Raw genomic sequence first — 21,177 nt, 5'->3', positions numbered from 1 at the left:
TCTCCACACCTCTCTAGCCAGCACCTCAAGTGCCTTTCTCCAGCCAGGAGTTCTATCCCACTCCCCACGTGCCTATTCCAGGCATTACCCTTGGGCCATGGGTGTTTTGATTCTCTTTTCCCTGCAGGTCTTGGTCACCAAGTCAAAGGACCGCGACATGCTTACAGGGAGCTGCACAAGCCCATATCCTGCTTGGAGGGGTCACTTTGCAAACACCTCCTTGTGAGTTAGACTCCGCACCATTGACTAGGTCTAGCCAATGACCAAGACTTGTGGATGCGGAGATCATATGTCCAGGCCCCTCGCCTTTGCCTCCTCCCACAGCCTCAGACCTCGGCTTTCAAAAACCCGCTGCCCAGATTGACAGTTTGTTCAGGCCAATTGGAAGCCGCAGGTGCCCAAGGTACTGGGACTCTTCAAGAGTTAACAAGCCGTATGGATAACCAAGAGGCGGCACAGCGACATGTGGCTCAGTACCTGCAAGAATTGTCCAGACAGTTAATGACCATACAAAATACACTGGGATCTATGTCCACGGCCTCGCCACCTGTCATTCCTGCTGGTTACCTCAAGGGGCTACGCCACAGAAGTCTTGTCTCCACTTGGCCACCCCTGAAAGGTTTGACGGTATTCCCCAACATTGTTGTGGTTTCATAAACCAATGTGAAATCCAGTTTGAGTGCCTCCCCCAGAATTTCCCTACCTCCCAGTCTAAGGTCGCCTATGTAATTTCATTACTGACTGGGGCTGCATTGGACTGGGTTTCCCCTCTTTGGGAATGGGCTGATCCGTTAGTTTCTAAATACGAAGACTTTGTGACAGCCTTCAAACGGATTTTTGATGAGCCCGGCAGATCGGTATCTGCTTCCTCCGACTTACTCCGTGTCCGCCAAGGTTCTCGCTCGGTGGGACAGTACATGGTGCAGTTTCAGACCCTTGCATCGGAACTTAGATGGAACGAAGAAGCACTCAAAGCAGCCTTCCTCCATGAGTTGTCCAAAAGGATGAAAGACGAATTAGCATCCAGGGATTTACCTATGTCTTTTTCTGAGACTATTTCCCTCTGCATAAAGATATATTTATGCCATAGTGAGCGGTGGGGTAATAGAGGTCATGGGGATCGCCCTTGAGATCGTCCAGCCCCAGGAAGTCAATTCCTTTCCCCCACCTCAAGGGGTGAGGAACCTATGCAGATCAACAGAACCAGGCTAACCACGGCTGAACGCAATCGGCCCTTTCAAAATAAATTGCGTCTTTATTGCGCTGCCCCTGAGCACATCTTAAAGAATTGTCCCCTGCTGGCGGGAAATGCGAGACCCTAGTTAATGTTGGGAGCATTCAATTAGGGGTCATTTTTAAGCACTCCCAATTAACTGACAGTTTACTGCCTGTATCTCTTTCCCACCAGTTCAGGACAAGGGATGTTAAAGCCCTTATAGATTCCGGTGCTGCGGGAAATTTTATTTCCAAATCTTTAATCCAGTCCCTTGGTATTTCGGTGGTACCTTTACCTGACAAATTACTGCTCTCCAGTGTAGATGGTAAAACTGTGCTAGGTGAATCCATATCCTTGAAATCCCAGCCCGTGACCCTCAGAGTTGGTTGCCTGCACCATGAGACCATTGAATTCCTCATACTTCCTAACTCTGCTTACGAGCTGGTTCTGGGTTTACCGTGGCTAAGGAAGCATAGTCCTACTTTTGATTGGTCAAATATGCAAATTGTATCATGGGGACCAAACTGTTTCCATCGATGCCTAACCCAGGTACTTCCTGTACGTACCCACTCTGTACACCCCAGTACAGGTGCAAAGTTCCCCCCAACCGACAAGCCAAAAGATCCTTCTGTCTCCAGTCTACCACAAGCATATCAAGATTTTGCCGATATCTTCTGCGAGCAGGCTGCTGATCAACTCCCTCCTCATCAGTCGTGGGATTGTGGAATAGAACTTCTCCCAGGGAAGATTCCCCCTCGGGGCCGGACCTATCCTTTGTTGGTTCCAGAAACAGCCGCCATGACAACTTACATTAAGGAAAATCTAGCCAAAGGGTTCATACGGCCTTCCTCCTCCCCTGCAGGGGCAGGGTTCTTTTTTGTGAGCAAGAAGGATGGAGGCCTCCGGCCCTGTATAGACTACTGTGGCCTCAACCAAATTACTGTAAAAAATCGGTATCCATTACCTTTAATTCCAGAGCTTTTCGACAAGGTTCATGGAGCTAAATTGTTCTCTAAACTAGATCTTCGTGGGGCATACAATTTGATACGAATCAAAACTTGGGATGAGTGGAAGACCGCCTTCAATACCAGAGATGGTCATTTTGAATATCTGGTAATGCCTTTTGGACTCTGCAATGTGCCGGCTATATTCCAAGGCTATGTAAATGAAATCTTTCGGGACATTCTCTACAGCTTTGTCATCGTCTATTTAGATGATATTCTAATCTTTTCTAAGGATCTCCAAACTCATCACCAACATGTTCGAGAAGTTCTAGTTCGCCTTCGAAAACACCACCTTTATGGAAAGTTATCCAAGTGTCTCTTCGAACAAACCACAGTTCCTTTCCTAGGACATATAATTTCTGGGGAAACCATTCCGATGGATCCAGAGAAACTGAAAGCGATCTCTGAATGGCCATTACCAAAATCTTTAAAAGCTACCCAACGTTTTTTGGGATTTTCAAACTATTATAGGCGGTTCATACCAAATTTTTCCACTCTGGTGTCTCCCATTACTAGTCTCACATGGAAAGGCGCTAACCCAGCCCAGTGGCCGGACTCAGCCATACAGGCCTTCCAGAGATTGAAAGAGGCATTCTCTACTGCCCCTATCCTTTGCCAACCCCAACTGGATAAACCATTTTTTGTGGAAGTGGATGCCTCTTTGGTAGGTGTAGGGGCGGTATTATCCCAAATTTCCAGTGACTGGAAGAAACATCCATGTGGATACTTCTCTCATAAATTTTCCTCTGCAGAGAAAAACTATGCGATTGGAGATCAAGAACTCCTAGCTATGCGTCTGGCATTAATGGAGTGGCGTCATCTTTTGGAGGGGGCCAAGTTTCCAGTTACCATTATTATTCACCATAAAAACTTAAATTACCTGCAGACGGCTCATCGCTTAAACGCCAGGCAGGCCCGCTGGTCCTTGTTTTTCTCAAGGTTTAACATTAAGCTTCAATTTTGCCCCGGTAATTTGAACAAAACAGCAGATGCTCTCTCCCGGTCTTTTCTACTCGACACACAGGAAGAAGATCATCTGAAATCTCGCCCAATCTTGGATCCTATGATCTTCGCTTCAACTCAAAGATTGACTCCGCCTCCGGGGAAAATTTTTGTGACTCCCGAATTATGGAAAAAGTTGTTAATCTGGGCTCATAGTTCTCTATTTTCTGGGCATTCTGGTATTTTCAAAACATACAAGTTTCTTCAGCATTCTTATTGGTGGCCCTCGATGAGAAAAGATGTTCAAGAATTTATTTTGTCATGTGTAAAATGCTCACAGCATAAAGTTTCTAGCAAAAAAAGTGCAGGTCTTCTACGCCCGTTACCCGTTCCAACTATTCCTTGGACCCATATATCCATGGATTTTATCTCTGAGCTTCCACGCTCCAAAGGACATAACACCATATGGGTAGTGGTGGATCGTTTTTCAAAAATGGTGCATTTTATACCATTAGTAGGTCTGCCATCTGCTCCCCATTTGGCAAAAATTTTTGTTAAAGAGATTTTTAGATTACATGGTCTTCCAAGAGAGATTGTTTCCGACCGTGGAGTCCAATTCATAGCCAAGTTTTGGAGAGCCTTATGCAGCGCTTGTGGAACCAAATCAAAATTTTCATCAACTTATCACCCACAAACTAACGGGCACACCGAGAGGGTTAATCAGGAACTGGAGACCTTTATAAGACTTTTTGTGTCCTCTTCACAGGATGATTGGGTGGACTTGCTACCTTGGGCTGAGTTTTCACATAACTTCAAGTACCACACTTCCTCCAATTCCACACCTTTTTATACTGTATTTGGTAAACATCCCCGGATTCCAGATTTCCAACATTTACCTTCGGTGGAGGTTCCTGCAATTACTGATGTTGTAGACTCTTTTTCAACCATTTGGAAGAAGATCCCAAGAATTATAAAAGATTCGCTGACAGACGATGGGTCGTGGTTCCTCTGCTGAGAGTGGGAGATAAAGTGTGGGTATCTATTAGGAACATCTGACTGAAAGTTCCCAGTATGAAGCTGGCCCCATGCTTTATTGGTCCGTACCGCATTCACAAAGTGATCAACCCTGTTGCGTATAAATTGGAACTCCCACCTCAATTGAAGATATCTAATACCTTTCATATTTCTCTATTACGACCTTTGGTGTTAAATCGGTTCCAAACCACCTCTCCTAAATTACCTCAATTACAAACTTCTCAAGGTACAGAATTCGAAGTTGGGAAGATTCTGGATTCTCGGTTTAGATCCAACATTCTCCAATACCTCATTGATTGGAAGGGTTATGGACCTGAGGAGAGGGCCTGGATCAGAGCCACAGATGTTCATGCACCCCTATTAATTTGAGCCTTCCACATCAAATTTCCTGGCAAGCCTGGTGGGTGTCCGGTGTCCGCCCTGAAAGGGGGGGTACAGTCAAAGTTCAGCCGGGGATCAGCCATCCCTTACTGTGCCAACGGCTTCCTCTGACTTCCCGGCAGTCGGGCGGCTGGCGCGGCGATGTGGGAGGAGCTGACCATTCACCCTGTAGCTGTGGTGTCAGGTGACCTGGTGAGCAGGGATCGCAGTTTCCATCATGGGTGCCGCCATGACACTTTTCCTATGTAGTACTTCCTTCCCTGAGTGGCCCAGCTGGTCAGCTGACGCTGTGGCCTATCAGCAGGCTTCCTGGGGTATATATCCGGCTCCTGTGCTCCAGGTAGTTGCCTGAACAATCATTGTCGCCGCTAGTGTAACTAGAGGAGTCTCATTACAGGTTCCCGTGCTTCCAGTGTGTTTTTTCCCCAGAAGCTTCTAAGCGATCTCACCACAGTGCCTTTACTATCTACAGCCTGTGTGCAAGTTTAACCTCCATCTCTCCACAGTGCCGTTACTATCAACAGCCTGTGTGAAAGCTAACCTCCATCTCTCCACAGTGCCTTTACTAAACAACAGCCTGTGTGCAAGTTTAACCTCCATCTCTCCACAGTGCCTTTACTAATCAACAGCCTGTGTGCAAGTTTAACCTCCATCTCTCCACAGTGCCTTTACTAAGCAACAGCCTGTATGCAAGTTAACCCTCCATCTCACCACAGTGCTTTACCATCACAGCCTGTGTGCAAGTTAACCCTTCATCTCATCACAGTGCTTTTACCATCACAGCCTGTTTGCAAGTTAACCCTTCATCTCATCGCAGTGCTTTCACCATCACAGCCTGTGTGCAGGTTAACCCTTCGTCTCATTGCACCCTAGTGCATGATCTCCGACTGGAAATCCGGTATATACTTCGTGGGATATCCAGCTGTTACCTCAGCCTACCAATAAATCTCAACACCTCTCTAGCCAGCACCTCAAGTGCCTTTCTCCAGCCAGGAGTTCTATCCCACTCCCCACATGCCTATTCCAGGCATTACCCTTGGGCCACAGGTGTTTTGATTCTCTTTTCCCTGCAGGCCTTGGTCACCAAGTCAAAGGACCGCGATCTGCTTTACAGGGAGCCGCACAAGCCCATATCCCTCTTGGAGGGGTCACTGGCGAACACCTCCTTGTGAGTTAGACTCCGCACCATTGACTAGGTCTAGCCAACGACCAAGACTTGTGGATGCGGAGATCATACATCCAGGCACCTCGCCTTCGCCTCCTCCCACAGCCTCAGACCTCAGCTTTCAAAAACCCGCCGCCCAGCGTGACAGCATCCTACCAGCCAAAACAGAGCAGCTAATCAGGCATTGAAGCATGTGGAAAAAAAGGGGAGGGGACATTAACCGGCAAAGTGGGAAATGAGTAGAGAACCCTAGGGATAATGGGCATCTTGATGGATGTGATATGACCAATCCAAGAAACAAATAGTTTGTAACAAGTTGTAAGATATGATTTAATGATAATATGGAGTGAAGTATAGTTAGATATAAAACAGAGAGCTTATATCCCTGGTGACATAAAACCGTAGCGATTTATTCCTAGAATGCTGCAAAATGAAGTATAATTTGAGTCACAGTAGCATTTTAGTCAGCGGAGGTCAGAAGAAGGCTAATATTTCTGTTTTCTCAAGGTTTATTTAAAAGTTGGAAAAAAGAGCATAATTGGTGGATTCTGCTGAATACGTGCATGAGGGAGGTAAGGGGTCTGGTGATATTGAGCAAAGCATCATAAGCAGAAAAAGCAACTATATGCACCTGGGGACCAACGATAACACCAAAATATCAGGGTTACTCCATTGATGTGCTGCCAAGCACTCCATAATATAGACAAGTATCAGTGGGGAGTGAGGGCAAACTTGATGGGCACCTTTGGATATCATTAAAGGTTACAACAGAGAGCAATTGATCAGAATGGATGCAGAACAATTACAATAGAGATGCCAGTAAAACAAAAAAGAACTTGAGGCCTTAAGTTTTAAGGACCCACATCATGAAAGACCTTTCAATGTAGTGGAAGGCATTATTAGCACCCAAAGCTGTAGTAAGTGCTGGGGTCTAAATCGATTTGATGGTTTATCACTCTTAAGGCCTTGCTAGTGCCTGACAGCAAGGAGCAAAGCCAACTAGATTATGATAAATAAGTTGGCGTTACCAAGCATTCAACCTATTTGCCAAACGTTAAGCAAACATTTTAATATCATAATAATGAGGGACCTCAGCCTATAACTCCCAGGGCCACTTGGGTTCTCATCTTCTTTGTGGCTGACCATAATCATAGCAAGTGGCTACTAAAGAGGCATAATGGCATTAAACAAAGCAATAAGTGTTGTTCAGGGGATACCAGAGAATTTATTTTAATATTGAGCAGAGAAGCCATCTGGTCCAGTAGCTGAGCCCAAATTCATAGACTTGATGGTAGACAAGACTTCTTCCTCTGTAAACAGAGCTTTGAGAAAGGATGAGGGTAGGCAATGGAGATGGCGGGTGGGGAGGAAAGAGCTTCAGTAAATTATACAGGTCTGGATAAAAAGATCAAAATGTACTGTATCCTCTATGACCATGGGATTCATTAGACAGATGGCCAGCAGCAGTCCTTATGGAGCCAACATCTTTAAGGGAGTGACATTGCCAAAGGTTACTAGTAAAAAGGGAGTCAGCTTTATTGATTTATTGATTAATTCTAGAACTTTTGGTCCAGCCTTTCCAGTTGTTTAGCCACTTTTTCCAACAGTGCCATATTGAGCTGGCATTACAAGGTCCTCAGTACCAGCAGGATATCAAGAGAGGGGACTTCCTGATGAGATAATCTAAGGGAGTGTTCATGTCTCTTCTGAGCTGCAGAAAGGCTAAGCAGGTGACCACTAATGGTAGCCTAATTGTCATCCCAACAGATAGTAGGAGAAAAATTAGCCATGACATTTACCGCAAATTATTTCCTGAGCCCCCCACAATCTCAAAGATGGATTAAAGATTCAAAAACAAATAGTGATCAAATCTCCTGGAGAAGGATCCAGGTGGTGGGTGAAGGATATTGAGAGAGACTACATTGACAGTGTTGTCCACCAAAGAGAATAGGATGACATCCACTCTGAGTACCAGGGGATAGAGTCTAGAGTCAACAAAAATAAAATTTATGTTGGAATAGATTTTGTTTGTGGGCAGACAATGTAATCCTTGGCCTTCCCATTAACCAAACATGAAGTATCAACCAGAAAGTGATCACTCAAAATGGAGTGAAAGTGCACAGAAAGGGGAATGAATGGAAGTATGGATGGTCAAGTTAGAGTAGGATGTTTTAACCAACTTAAAATCACATACCCGGTTACATTTTTCTCCTTATTAACTGACTTTTGTGTGAAGCTCAATCTAAGGGGCATATACAATTGGGCGTGAGGTATAGCGAGTTAAAAACCTTGCGCACCTCGCACCCAATTCCGGAATACCACGGGTATGCGCGCTCCCACTACCTGTGGTATTCAATTATAAAAATAGCGGTTGCAGGGTTTTCAGCTCTGAAAAAACCGCGCTGCGTAAAATAAAAAAGAAAAAATAGAAAAATTCCTTACCAGTGTGGCATCCAAGGAACCAATCATATTAAAAACCTGCCCTCAAGATCTAAGTAGGCTCTAGAAACAGTGAAGGGAACCCTATGATGATTGAGAATGGCAAAAACCTTACATTTAACAGGACCAGAGGAAAAAAGGTTTGTGTAAAGCAGTGTTTGGAGAGGTTTTTTTCCTAAAGGATATATAGTAAATTGTTTCAAATTGACTGACAATCTGGAAGAGGAGGTTGATGGGTCTCACTGGTAGAAGAGGAATCCGTTTGAGGAGGAAACCTAGACAAGGAATCAAGTCTCAGTCTTTGGAGTAAGAGAGCACCAGAGGGTTTTTGCAAAAAAGAAGTCTGGTTTGGTGAAGACTTGGAGCCAAAAATGAAAACGCCATAGGCAATGATAGCCATTTTGCCATAAAATATTGTTTCATCCTGATAAGCTTTCCTTTTCTGTATAGTGGATGAAACAATGGCATTGAAGAGGTGGTCATCAGTTGCTTCTTGATATGGTTGAAATGCATCTAGTGGATCATGCAGTGGCTGGACCGAAAGAGAGTGAGGACAGAGAATACAATGAGCTCTAGCACCACACCTGGAATAAATTACTTGCAGACTCCAAGCAAGTAGAAAGGGATAGCAACATTGTCAATGAATTAAGTGACATCTTCAATACAAATTTTGTTTCTGTGGGCTCTGTTTTCTACATATCTCATGTTTTTGTGCAATTGAGAACCTATCCATATCCAAACCTATCCATATGAAGGCAGCAAGTCATCCTCAACAGTGGTGAGAGAGGATCGAATTCTGTATGTCATTTGCTCCATGGTGTAAGTCCTGCTACAAAGCTCAGAAAGGTTAGAGCAGAATTCTTGCATTGCTTTACACTCTTCAGCTTGGAAGGTTGCATTAATGTCAAGGACCAAAGATGCCACAAGCTTATGAGCCCCTGGGAAAATTACCTCATAGACAAGACCAGGAGAACCTTCAGGATCCAATGGTGACTGAGTGTAAAATGGAGGTTTATTTTGTTACTTTGGAATACTGTGGGAGTCCTGATTACAGTGCTTTTTAGTCTTAGTAAAAAGGTGGAGGGACTATCTAAGCAGTTGCTAAGCAAAACAGAGCAAAACATCAGCTAAATAAATAGGGAGATGGCTAGATGAAAAAAAAGTGGGGATGCTGCAGGCAGAAAAAGGAGTTTCAGCTTGCTAAGGGAATATAGATATAGACATATACTGTAGATATAGCAATGTGGCTTCAGGGAATTTCTGGACAGCAGGGGACCCCAGAAGAAAGGTAATTGGAACTGCAGGGCTGAGGCAGCAGGAGCCCAGGAGTCCATGGACCAATTGGCAGTCTCAGGGGAGATCCAAGATGGCAGCCATCAAGAGCCCATCAGGAGGAGAATGCAGTGCATGATGTCATCCACCAGGTGATAAAGAGCAGACACTGGGTCCACCAGGAAGTGAGGAGGAGCAGAGGGGACTTTCTGGGTGGCTGCAGCAGGCCGGGCCATGGCAGGTTCAGTGGCATAATCCTCAGGAGTGTATGGGCTCTGGGTATTTTGGGGAGGGCAATAAAGACACCTCTCAAGCCAGAGGAAAGGCAGGAAATTGGAGCAGTGGAAGTCTGACAAACTTTAGGTGGCTGAATGCATGAGCACAGAAGGCACAGCTACAGATAGCAACAAGGTCAGGCCACCAGACACATGATATTTTCATATCCTATTCCCTGAATATTCTAGCCATCACCAAATTCTGAATACCTCTTCTCACAACTCTTTTTTCCTGCACTTTATTTTGATGGCCTTGCATTCTCTCCTGGGGGGTGGCCTAGTGGTGATATAGGTATCCTAATATCCCAGTCCTGCTCCTTCCAGAAAATACTCTTAGAACAAACCTGTCACAGGATTCACATGTTTCAGATCTGTCTTGGGGCCCTTGGGACCAGTTAAAGCAGATGTCTGGGTGAAACTAGAAGACTTGATGAGAGGTCTGCTGATATTGGCTATAGCTGCCAAGCTCACATGTTCATGACAAACCCTAACACATTGGATGAAACTCTGAACTGGAATCTGGACAAGGTCACAGAACTAAGAGCCAAAAGCATGGAACCAAAACTATAGAACTCAACCCAAGCCGGAGGAGCTAAAGGTTTGAACCCACTACTGACAAACACAACTGGAGAAACTCAGAGGTGCATAGCACCGAACCTGGAGCCTAAAAACTCAGAACCTCTGTCAGAAATGAAGGCGCTTAGGGAAAGCAACCACAAAAGTTGAATCATCCCAGAACCCACACCCTGATCACTTGAATCAGAACCCAAATCTCAGAAACTAGAAGTGGAGATGTGGCACTCCAGATCCCTGACTGCACCAGCCAGGCAAACCACAAACCTGCAGCCCACCACAGCCCTGGAACCAGACTGATACACTCCGGAACAGCCCCAGTGTAGAAATGTAGAAACCAAACCCCACTAATGAGTTATGGTTGCTGGCTAGGAATGGATCTGAGATGGTAAGTCAGGATCAGCTGGATAACATGAGGGATAGAACTACACTGCCCCTGTAACTAGGTTCATATAATACATCAAGAGAGATAACTATACAGTGTATGCCTATCACATAAATATGGAGGTTTGAGCAATAGTAATTAATTGTGAAGTTATAAGGAATATTCCGTTTGGGACATAAGGCTTTATTATGCGGCCAAAAATGCTCCTTCACGGGAAGCACGGCTCTATAGTCACTTAACATAGAAAAAATCTCACCCAAAATGGCCGCCCACAAGAGGGAGACAGGGGAGACCAAGAAAGCTGCAATACACGCAGTGTATAGACAGCTACACACAACACACCTTACTATGAGATGTAGTGTCTACAGTCAGCGCACGGAGCATGCGCAGTCATTCCAACAAGCAGAGGGGCAGTACACTCTAGTGACGGGACTAACGCGCAGTAAACAGCGCGTACCAGAAGCAGCATGATGAACACCACATGGGGATCTATACCAAGGTATTTAAGGTTATTCATTGTGCCCACCAGACCACCTACCCTTGAAAAAGTACCTACAGGGGACGAAACGCATTGGTAACCCACCACCCACAGACTTTTTTTTACCCCTGAACTCTTATATTGGCATACTGTATGTGTATGCATAAATATTGCGAATATTGTTAATTTTTATTTACCTGTACCACTTGCAGCACCTAGGTGTGTGGACAGGCAATAAATACAAATTTTTATTCCCATACATCCTCGTTCATAGTGTATATTTAGTCGAGCTAGACCACCATCCACCCTTACATCAGCACATATTGGACCGAGAAGCAAGGATTGCAGGTGCACCCGTGAATCCACTACAGGACCTGGGTAAGTGTGCACCATATACCTTGTATCACAGGACCTTTGCATGCCTGCACCTGATGCTCCGGTATCTCTCTTTTCCTCATATGGGTGACGTCCGAGGAGGTGAGTCATTAGACTGAAACATACCAGTGGATAAAAGGAATCTATTTATTTGTTTGGAGCACTGCATCAGTGACTGACATTAGAAGTACGGATACCTGGCTGATTAAGAACATCCTGCCTAAAGTTATTGCAAACCCAGACTCCATACACACTTCCAGGACATTAGACTGCACTGTAAAGAACGCCCACCCTACAGATAAATTAGTGGTTTACACCAGGACAATAGACCTGATTACAAGAACGCCCACCTTATAGTTAAACATTTTATTAGGTGAAATACACCATGTCTCATATTCAGCTTTTGAGCTTAAATTACATGTGTCTCAGTGTAAGACAATTATCTATTAAGTAATAACATCTAGCCGTCCACTAGATCACAGTTCTATCTCGCAGCGCTAGCACCTTTGCTTGTGATTACTAGGAATGGATCTATGTTTACTGTTGGGAGAAATCTTATAACACTGGGATACTTTAAGCAGGGAAAACCACATTTTTTTCCAATTTGTGGCAAAGTTCTGAAGGAACATTTCAGAAGCTGGAACAAAAGTTGAAGGAAATAGTGTGAAAGCTGGTTCTCAGGGATGCAGGCCATACACTGTAAAGAATGGGGTGGAAGTCAAGGATTAATGGTAATGATTGTTGTGGGCAAATTCAGCCCATAGCAACAGATTTCACCAATCATCTTGCAAGGATGAAATGTATTATCAAAGAAAGGTCTCCAAGTCCTGATTCACTAGCTCAATTTTTCTGTTGTACTGGTTGATAAGCAGAAGAAAGTAAAGTTTTCTTTGGAGAGTTTTACAACCAGAATCTGGACAAAAATTTTAAGTCAGAGATGATTCCCACAGAACACCATGATCACCTTGAGGAATAATTGAGACAGCACTGTCACCACATGTAGCCCATGCAATGGAACAAAGTGTGCCATTTTGAAAAAAAATGGTCAACAATGATCTAAATGGTGTTAAACTTGTTTGAGGGTGGTAAGTCAGTTACAAAATCCAACAAATGTGAGTCCAAATAGTAATTGGTATAGATAGAGGAAAAAGTTATCTAGCAGTAGAGTGTCTGGGACCTTGTGCTGGTCACACTTTGAGCATGTTTCTGCTTACTGGTGTTATGGATGTACCTGCACTATTTACAAGAGATCCATTGAGTTTGCTGATGGATCATGAAATAGGCAGGGATCCACAGAAAAGTTTAACCTGGAGTAATGGCAGCAGGCAAGGTTGGTGTTAATGACTGAGGCAAACAGATGCAGGTGCGTGCTAGAGGCTGCTGCTGGGAAACTAGCTTGATGGTCTGAAGACTTACAATTAACTGGCACAGGTGGATAAGCACAGAAACAGGCAGGATGTAGATCTGGATAGTAGCAGGCCAGCTACTCAGGATTCAGGTAGGAATTGTGTTGAAGCTGCAATGCTGGATATGGTTTTGATTATGGCAGTCAAGCTACTCATGATGCAGGTGGGAACACTGTTAAACCTGCAATGCTGGAAATTGATTTGATAGTGGCAGACCAGTTACTCAGGATGCAGGTGGGTATTTGTAACAGAACCAGTACTTGATATTGTTGAACTGACAGGTGAATGAAGGTTGGAGTTTGTAGCAGAACCAATACTTGATATAGTAGAACTGACAGACAAATGCAGGTACACGCTGGGACTAGACACAAACCAGAGGAGACACAGAAGGTAAGCTGGAGGGTCTTGGGAAGACACACGCACAGAGTTAGGATGGACACAGGAACAGGGCAGAATCCAGGACACAGTAGACTCAGACTGGGAGCAACGGAATATACAACAGCAGGATACTGGACACAGGAACAAAGGTTAGGAAGCGAGGAACTGCACAGCATACAGCGACCATGTGAACATCCACTAGGAACAAAACTTAGTAAAATCACTGGCAGGCAGGAACTGACTCTAATCCCTAATGAAGGGAGATGTCTTCTGTGATTGGCCCATCAGGCTGAGGTCAGGTAATGAGACTTTCTAACAGGTGAGTAACTGCACATAGCAGCCAAAGTCCAGGTAGCTAGGATAACAACTGAGAGCCAATCAGGCAGAGAGCTGCAGTGGCACACCAATAACTTCACATTATCAACTCTTGGGTCTCCTGGACTCTGGCATGACCAGCAAAGTGAGAACCATGGGAATGTTACAAGGGGCAGTGTCTATCAGAGTTGAGACTGCCATGGACTTGATGGCTGAGGATTGGATGTCTTTCTGTAGCTAAGACATCAGACATGGAGAGCTATAGTGCTTCAGATTTTCAATGTCTGGTAACCAGTTGGATGAAACTTTAATGTTGAAACTTAATAAGAGCAAAGACAACTGGGCCTGACACGGATTCAAACATTGAGCAGTTTTCAAGTAAAGTAGATTTTTGTGTTTTGTATAGATGGCGATTGGATACTAATTCATAGCAATATGTTCATCCCCTCCTTAAGTGCAAACTTCATTGCTAACTTTGCGAGCATTCATCTCAGCCACCAGGAACTTGAGTGAGAAGAACCCACCCAGTTACAGCTGACTATGAACTGTTTGTTGGAGCTATAACAGGACTTTCCCTACTCAGACAGATAAGGCATTAAACTCAAGATAAATGGGACAGGTGACATCTGATTGAATGAGTACTGGCGCTGTGATGAATGTCTGTTTAAAGAGTTGGAATGGGACTTGAGCTTCCTCAGACCAATTAGCAGGATTGTAGCATTTTCTGATCAGTGCAGTGATGGGTAAGACATATATATATACTTATACAACAGGTGCAGCATGCCATCACCATGCCAGAACTGAAGAACATAGTTGACTCAGCTTTGCTGACAAAGCCTCTAAACTTCTCTGTTTTTTTCACCATCAGAGCTGTAACTAGACTTTGAGCAATAGAGAACACTTTGGGCAATAGAGAATGATGGTACCCCCCTACCCCATTGTAACCCCAAAAGAGTCTTGATAGAAGGCCCTGGAAAGGACACCAACTACCCTTCTGGATGGCAAACATGGAGATAAGTAATGTTTCCCATGAATGGCCATTATATGGGTCCACTGGAACTGGTAATGGGGCCCTGAATACTGATGTGTGACACAATATCCCTATCAATGCCCACACTGACCCACTGCCTCTAAATTTCTTACTCCCATAACTTCAATTGGTCTCTCTTATTGGACTTCCTATCTCTCCCATATACTGTAAGTAGACAGTCACTTGATTTTGTCATCACTCACCATAATGATATCACTGACCTTACAAATGCCCATTTACTTCTCACTTACCATCCTCTTCTTTATTTGAATTATCCCTCACTCCTTCTACAATTTAATCTCCCAAGACTACTATCACCAATAGTAACATTGAGGCTATTGATACTATGGGCCCAATTAAGACCCGCTCATTAAGCCGCGGATGCACGCTATGGGCGCCCGTCTGCACATGCGTAAACAGCAATATGCACATGCGCGAGCCACTCACTGCAATCGGGAATCGTGTGCTCATAGTACACAGACTGAATGCTACTTTGAGTGACAGAATGTGTTGCTTGAGGGTGGTGATGGGGAAAGGTGTTTGTATACGGAGGTGTGGTGCTGCGAATGGTGGCGTGTCTGAGCATCAAAACAACATTTACTCGTCGTCCACAATTAAAATGGAGCGTCATTGTACACGTCACCTGGCTCTTTTGTTGACTGCAGCACTCACAGTGCTTGCGATAGGGTAGGGTCTACCTCAAGCACTGCGTATGCACCCGCTGGTTCTTGTTGTTATTGATGGTCTTCTACACTTCCTGGAGATGACGTGTGCTGCGAAGGCAAAGAGGGCGACAGTAGACTTGTCTGCGATCACGTGGCCGACGCACTCTAAGACATTATGGGCGTCGTTAAGCCATGCCATGCATTCGCGGAATTTGCATACCCAGGCCCTTTTTGCTGTGTGTGAGCGTAGCTTAGCGTCTGGGGCTGAATCAGGCCCTATGTCTTTTTCTTCCCCGCTCAACGCGTTTCTCTATCTTCTGCTCTTCCCCAGCTGTTTTCCTGTACAATGTCTCTTTTATTTATTTGTTGCTCTGGTGGTCACTACTCATAGTAATAGATCCAATGCCTCAACATTTCAATTCCGAATGCACGAGATCCCTGCAAGAGTGTTCATAAACCACCAAGTTACAGTAAAGGAAATATTGCTCCCATGCAGATATTCTTGATTTCAAATTTATCCTCTTGCCCTTCACCTCCATCACCTCCATCAGATTCTCATCATCCCATCATCCTCTTTCCCAGCCTATCCCCCCCATCTTTCCCACCCATCCCTTTTAGCAACTCTGACTTTTTACTCCCCAATAATAGTTTTTCCAGTGCATTCTTAAACTTTACACATCTAAGACTCAAATCCCTCAATGTTATTATATTTGGAAAGCACCATCAATGCTTCTAACATGCAAGTGCACTGTCTTTGAGTTACCCTTGACTGTTCCCTCTCCTTCGAACCAAACATTCAGTACTTTTTGCAGTCCTGACATTTCTATTTCAGATATATATTGAGGATGAGACCAGTTTTCACCTTGGAAGCAACTAAGATCCTCATTCACCTACTGGTCATATCTAGACTGGATTACTGTTACCTACTCTTATGTGGCCTCCCTGTCTCTAACCTCTTTCCACTCATATCTGTCCTTAAGGCTACTGTCTAGCTCATCTTTATCTCCAAATGCACTGGTTTCTCCTCTCTTACCATCTGTACACTGGCTACCCTTCTTCAGAATCCAATTAAAACTTCTCACTCTCACTAACAAAGCCCTTACCCAATCTATTCTCATTTTCATATCTGACCTAATTGCTTTTCACAGTCTGGTTTACCTAACTTGCTCCACAAGTGATTGCTGCCACCTCTACCAACTAAATACTTCCTTCCACTTCCTCATCCAAGATTTTGCCCCTGCTGCTCCCTACCATTGGAAATCACTCCTTATCCATATCAGACAGTGGTCAAGATGTATTACTTTATCAAAGCCTTCCAGCTCTTATCTTAACCTACTGCTTGATTGTTCCTGGCTCACTGTCTCTCCCCTCTGTGTCACCCTTTTATGTCTGCCCCTCCTCATTAACTCTAATTAGCAGGGGCATCTTTCCTCATGTTTTTGGGTTTAGCCACCCTGCTGTGTATTTGGGTGCTATGACGGCTGATGGCGCACATTTTATAAATCATGTAAATATCCAGCAGTGTTTTCTAATTTACGTCTTTTTTTTTTGCTTTGTTGATAGTGTTTCTGTTTATAAACCTTGTAAGGCGCTATAGACCCATTGTGAAGCCAAATGAATTATTATTATTATTATTATTATTATTGTTATTATTACCATTATTGTGCTATTTTTTGTTAAGTAAGGGGGTCAATTAAAAGTTTCAGGATTTGTGGTTGGGATGAACTATGGCCCTCATTCAGAGCCGCTCACAAAAAGCGAGCGGTCGCTCTGAATGAGGGTGGACGCTTTTGTTTTGAAAGTCGGCCTCCTGGCCGCTCGCTAAGCTGTGGGTTACCACCCACAGCTTTAGCAAGTGACCAGGTGATGGTTGCGATAGTCGAGCCATGTAACAGGTACATCCTATAGGTACAGGTATGTCTCTGCAGGTCTGCATGAGCTGTATTTATGTAAGCATACAGTAAGTTACACACTACCTCATTCTATATCTTCAGTCATAGGGAGTCATCGGTTTGAGATGTGGGTAGGTGTGTAATCACCGATATGAATACATTTATCTTCTGAGCATGTGCGGAGTGACATCATGTTATGTACAGAATTGCTACACAAACTGGAGTATTGGTCACTCTGCCACAATACCATCTCCAGACATGGCGTCATATCCTGTCCTCCAAAGTAGAAGATGGGCTCTGCTGGCATTAATAGTGGACTATCCAAGACTGCTGCCAGGGAGATTATGGGCTTCCCGGTTAGCCCTGAAATATAGAATGGAGGCAAAGGAGAGTTTCTCCAGTGCTGACTTTTTGGAAAGAAATGATAAAAAAATATATAACAATAAAACTCTATAACACCACCTGTATCATATTTGTTATATATTCTAATTGACATATCAGGCTTTACAGGATTAAAATAAACAAAAATGTAAGCCTGAACTAAATGGTTATTTGTCTAACATTAGTGTTTGCCTCAATGTATTCCATGTATCCATTTAATATGTGCAGAGTAAGTTATTGGTGAATGTTGGTTGCAGAACACAGCACAGCTCTGTGGTACAGTATATATTTACTAAGTGGCAGTTTGCACAATGTGTTTTGTTTTTAACATTATCACCATTTTACATTGCGGGGGAAATGGAAGAAACAGTGGGGTGCAAAACCCAATGCTTAGGACATTTTTATCTGAAGCTCAGTTATATTACATTAAAGCTGCCCAGTATTTGTCTCCTTCAGCTTGATTTGGAAACAATGTATTCTTACCTCTACAGTTTTCCAATATATGCTTTCTTTGATTATTTCAATATCCTCATGTAAGTAATCTGCAGTTATTATATGTGTTGTCTTATTATTGCAGACAGTGAAAATTGTATGAAATGTGGAGACCATGATTGGCCCAATGAGGAGAAGACTCGGTGTGCTCCCAAAGTGCTAGAGTTTCTGTCCTACACAAATGACACAATAGCTGTCATTATTTTGATATCATCTATACTATTATATTTATTATCTTTCCTGATACTTATCATATTTATTTTGCACCAAGACACCCCTCTTGTGAAAGCCAATAACAGGAACCTGAGCTTCCTCCTTCTGGTCTCCATCATGCTGAGCTTCCTGTCTGTGTTCTTGTTCCTCGGACGTCCTGTAGATGCCACCTGCATACTGCGTCAGATCTCTTTTGGAGTCCTCTTCTCAGTAGCCATCTCCTGTGTCTTAGGAAAGACTATCATGGTGTACATTGTTTTCCGAGCCACCAGACCAGGCAGTTTATGGAAAAGCTGGGTTGGCACCAAGCCGTCTAATTGTGTAGTGTTATTGTGCTCATCCATTCAAGTGGTGATTTGTGTCAGTTGGGTGACTATCTCTCCACCTTTCCAGGAGCTGGATACATATTCTTATCAGGGAATGATCATTGTTCAGTGTAATGAAGGTTCAGTTGCCGGATTCTACTCTGTCCTGGGTTTTATGGGAATCCTGGCAGCCATTAGTTTCATTATAGCTTTTCTGGCCAGGACATTACCGGACAACTTTAATGAGGCCAAATCCATCACCTTCAGCATGCTGGTGTTCTGCAGTGTCTGGATCACCATGATCCCAGCCTATCTGAGCACCAAAGGGAAATACATGGTGGCTGTGGAGATCTTTGCAATTCTATCATCATGTGCTGGACTTTTAGTTTGTATATTTTTCCCAAAATGTTACATTGTCTTATGGAGACCAGAACTAAACACAAAAAAGCATCTCCTTCAATAAGAAAATGGTCCTATGTATCAATAATGAGTAATGTCATATATTTTACAAATAATTGATGTATAATATATGTATATAAACTACATGTGCTTAAATCCATTTAAAGCATTTTCTGAAGATTTTACTGTATAGAATTCTAATGTATAACACTGGTCTACAATAATAAACTTTTTTCTTTCACAAGAGCTAAACAAACTGAATCTAAATGTATTTTTTGTGCTGAATTCAAACATGCATTCAGATTTTTTTCCATAAGGCAGGTTTTTTTGTGACATACATTTCAGGTTTTATGAAATTAGTACCTACATAAGTTTAAATGATAAATTTACACCTCACAATGATTTTTGGGTATAATTTGCCATTGGGATGCCTCTCTTCATGGTACAGCAATAGTAACTCCATTTGCCTTGGTACCTCTATTCCATCGTAGAAAACTGTGGATGGAAATGTTCACCGTACTCATCACTGACGGCCCCAAGACAGTCTGGGAAGAAGTCTATGGGGCTTATTCAGTTATGTGTGAGGATAGCAAAAATCCTGGATCGGCGAGGTTTTTGTGCAGGTGCTGGAGTTTCACTATTCAATTAGGTGCAGGTCTTTTCTATTTTGAGCGCCGGGGGTTATTTCCTTGCACCTCCAAAGCAATTTTTACTAAAATCATTAATTATAGGAAAAATCAGCGGGACCTGCTCTGGGACCCTGGTGGCACCCCACCTTAGGTCTGATTAAGCAATTTGAAGACTCCAATTAGCTTAATTAGTCCTTAATTACTCACCTTTTGCAGTTCTGTCTTCTGCATCAAGCATTGGACCCGGTCTCCTGTAGCAGCGTGAGTATGTCAGTGTATGTGTGTTTGTAAGTGTGTATGAATGAGTATGTGTGCATGAGTGTGTGAGTGACCCCCAGTGTATGTAAACCCAATATGAGTGTGCACCCCCCATATATCTCCCAGCAGCCCTTCCACCTTCCAACACCCCTGGAGGCTTCAAGCAGCCCCCAGGACTCCAAGCAGCTCCCTCCCCAGTCATAAGAAGGAGACCACTGGGAGCTGTGGAGACCACCAGACACATAAGTATCTTTTTTTATATATACTTTTTAAAATTGAATACAAGTATTGGGTGCGTGCATACCAACAGTAATCCAAAATTTGGTGCAATGTTTTTAACCTCGCTAAACCTTGCACCCAATTAAATATGCCCCTTGGTGAAAGTCCACAAAGTGAAGTTTTACTGTTGTATCCCATAGCTTTATATGAATTCAGTAGATCACTCACAATATCACAATAGTTTTCTGATCTATGATTTCCAAGAAAACAAGAACAGATATTTTTGATATTTGGAATGACACACCGGCTGCTATTTCCAGTGGCTTTAACAGTTCCTGAAAATGTTCATCATCCTTTACTAATCTTATTTGTAGCCATATAACAATTCCTTCTTTCACTTTTGCATTACTTACTTTTGGAAATTCAGATTTCAAATGCATAAATGCAGCAATTTTATCAATTGATTTAAAAAATTGTTTCATCAGCCGTAGTGTAATGCAGGATCCATTAAAGAGGTATTAAAAACATATCATGTTGACCAGTGGGGGGAGGGGGAGATAGAGAGAGAATACTACAAATCTAAGAAACAGCTTCGAAAACTACCGCTTCAACCAACTTTTATCATAATCCGATATAAGGGGGAAATTTCCCAAATTTGTTTTAGCTTCTAAAACATTATTTTGCATTATCCGAACAGCACAGGGGATTGTTTTAAGAAACCAGGATTGATTCTGCAATCTCACTTTTTAAAGATGAAAAATACAACATTTTAACCCTCTGACACAGTTACCACTAAACCTCTCTCCCTTACATCCTTCATTGGCCTGTCCCATTGGCCAAACCCCCCACCCACAGTGTTGATCACTTACTCATGCAACTGCTCTGAAAGCAAGATTCAGCAATTGCTAATGAATTGCAGCTGCTAAAATATGCGCACTGCTGCCTCCTCATATCCGTACAGTGTAATCACAGCCCAGCATAGGGACGCCCCCTGCTGCCTTCTCATATCCGTACAGTGTAAGTACAGCCCAGCATAGGGACGCCCACTGCTGCCC

The 21,177-nt window shown here is 43.5% G+C and overlaps 1 protein-coding gene across 15 annotated transcripts in view; it reads left to right on the top strand.

Annotated features, from left to right (window-relative positions):
* Positions 1-19,226, top strand: part of LOC148473300 (vomeronasal type-2 receptor 26-like) — a 174,149-nt gene extending 154,923 nt beyond the window's left edge. For all 15 annotated transcript variants that reach the window (XM_088459824.1, XM_088459819.1, XM_088459818.1 and 12 more), the window contains one exon: positions 18,185-19,226. In XM_088459824.1, the coding sequence (XP_088315950.1) occupies positions 18,185-19,080 (896 nt within the window). In that variant the 3' untranslated portion in view covers positions 19,081-19,226. The remainder of the gene's footprint in view (positions 1-18,184) is intronic.
* The last annotated feature ends 1,951 nt before the right edge of the window (positions 19,227-21,177 follow it).

The sequence above is a fragment of the Taudactylus pleione genome, unplaced genomic scaffold (assembly GCF_031769625.1).
Source record: "Taudactylus pleione unplaced genomic scaffold, aTauple2 ptg000937l, whole genome shotgun sequence".
NCBI lineage: Eukaryota > Metazoa > Chordata > Amphibia > Anura > Myobatrachidae > Taudactylus > Taudactylus pleione.
This window is presented reverse-complemented; position numbering and strand designations above follow the sequence as displayed.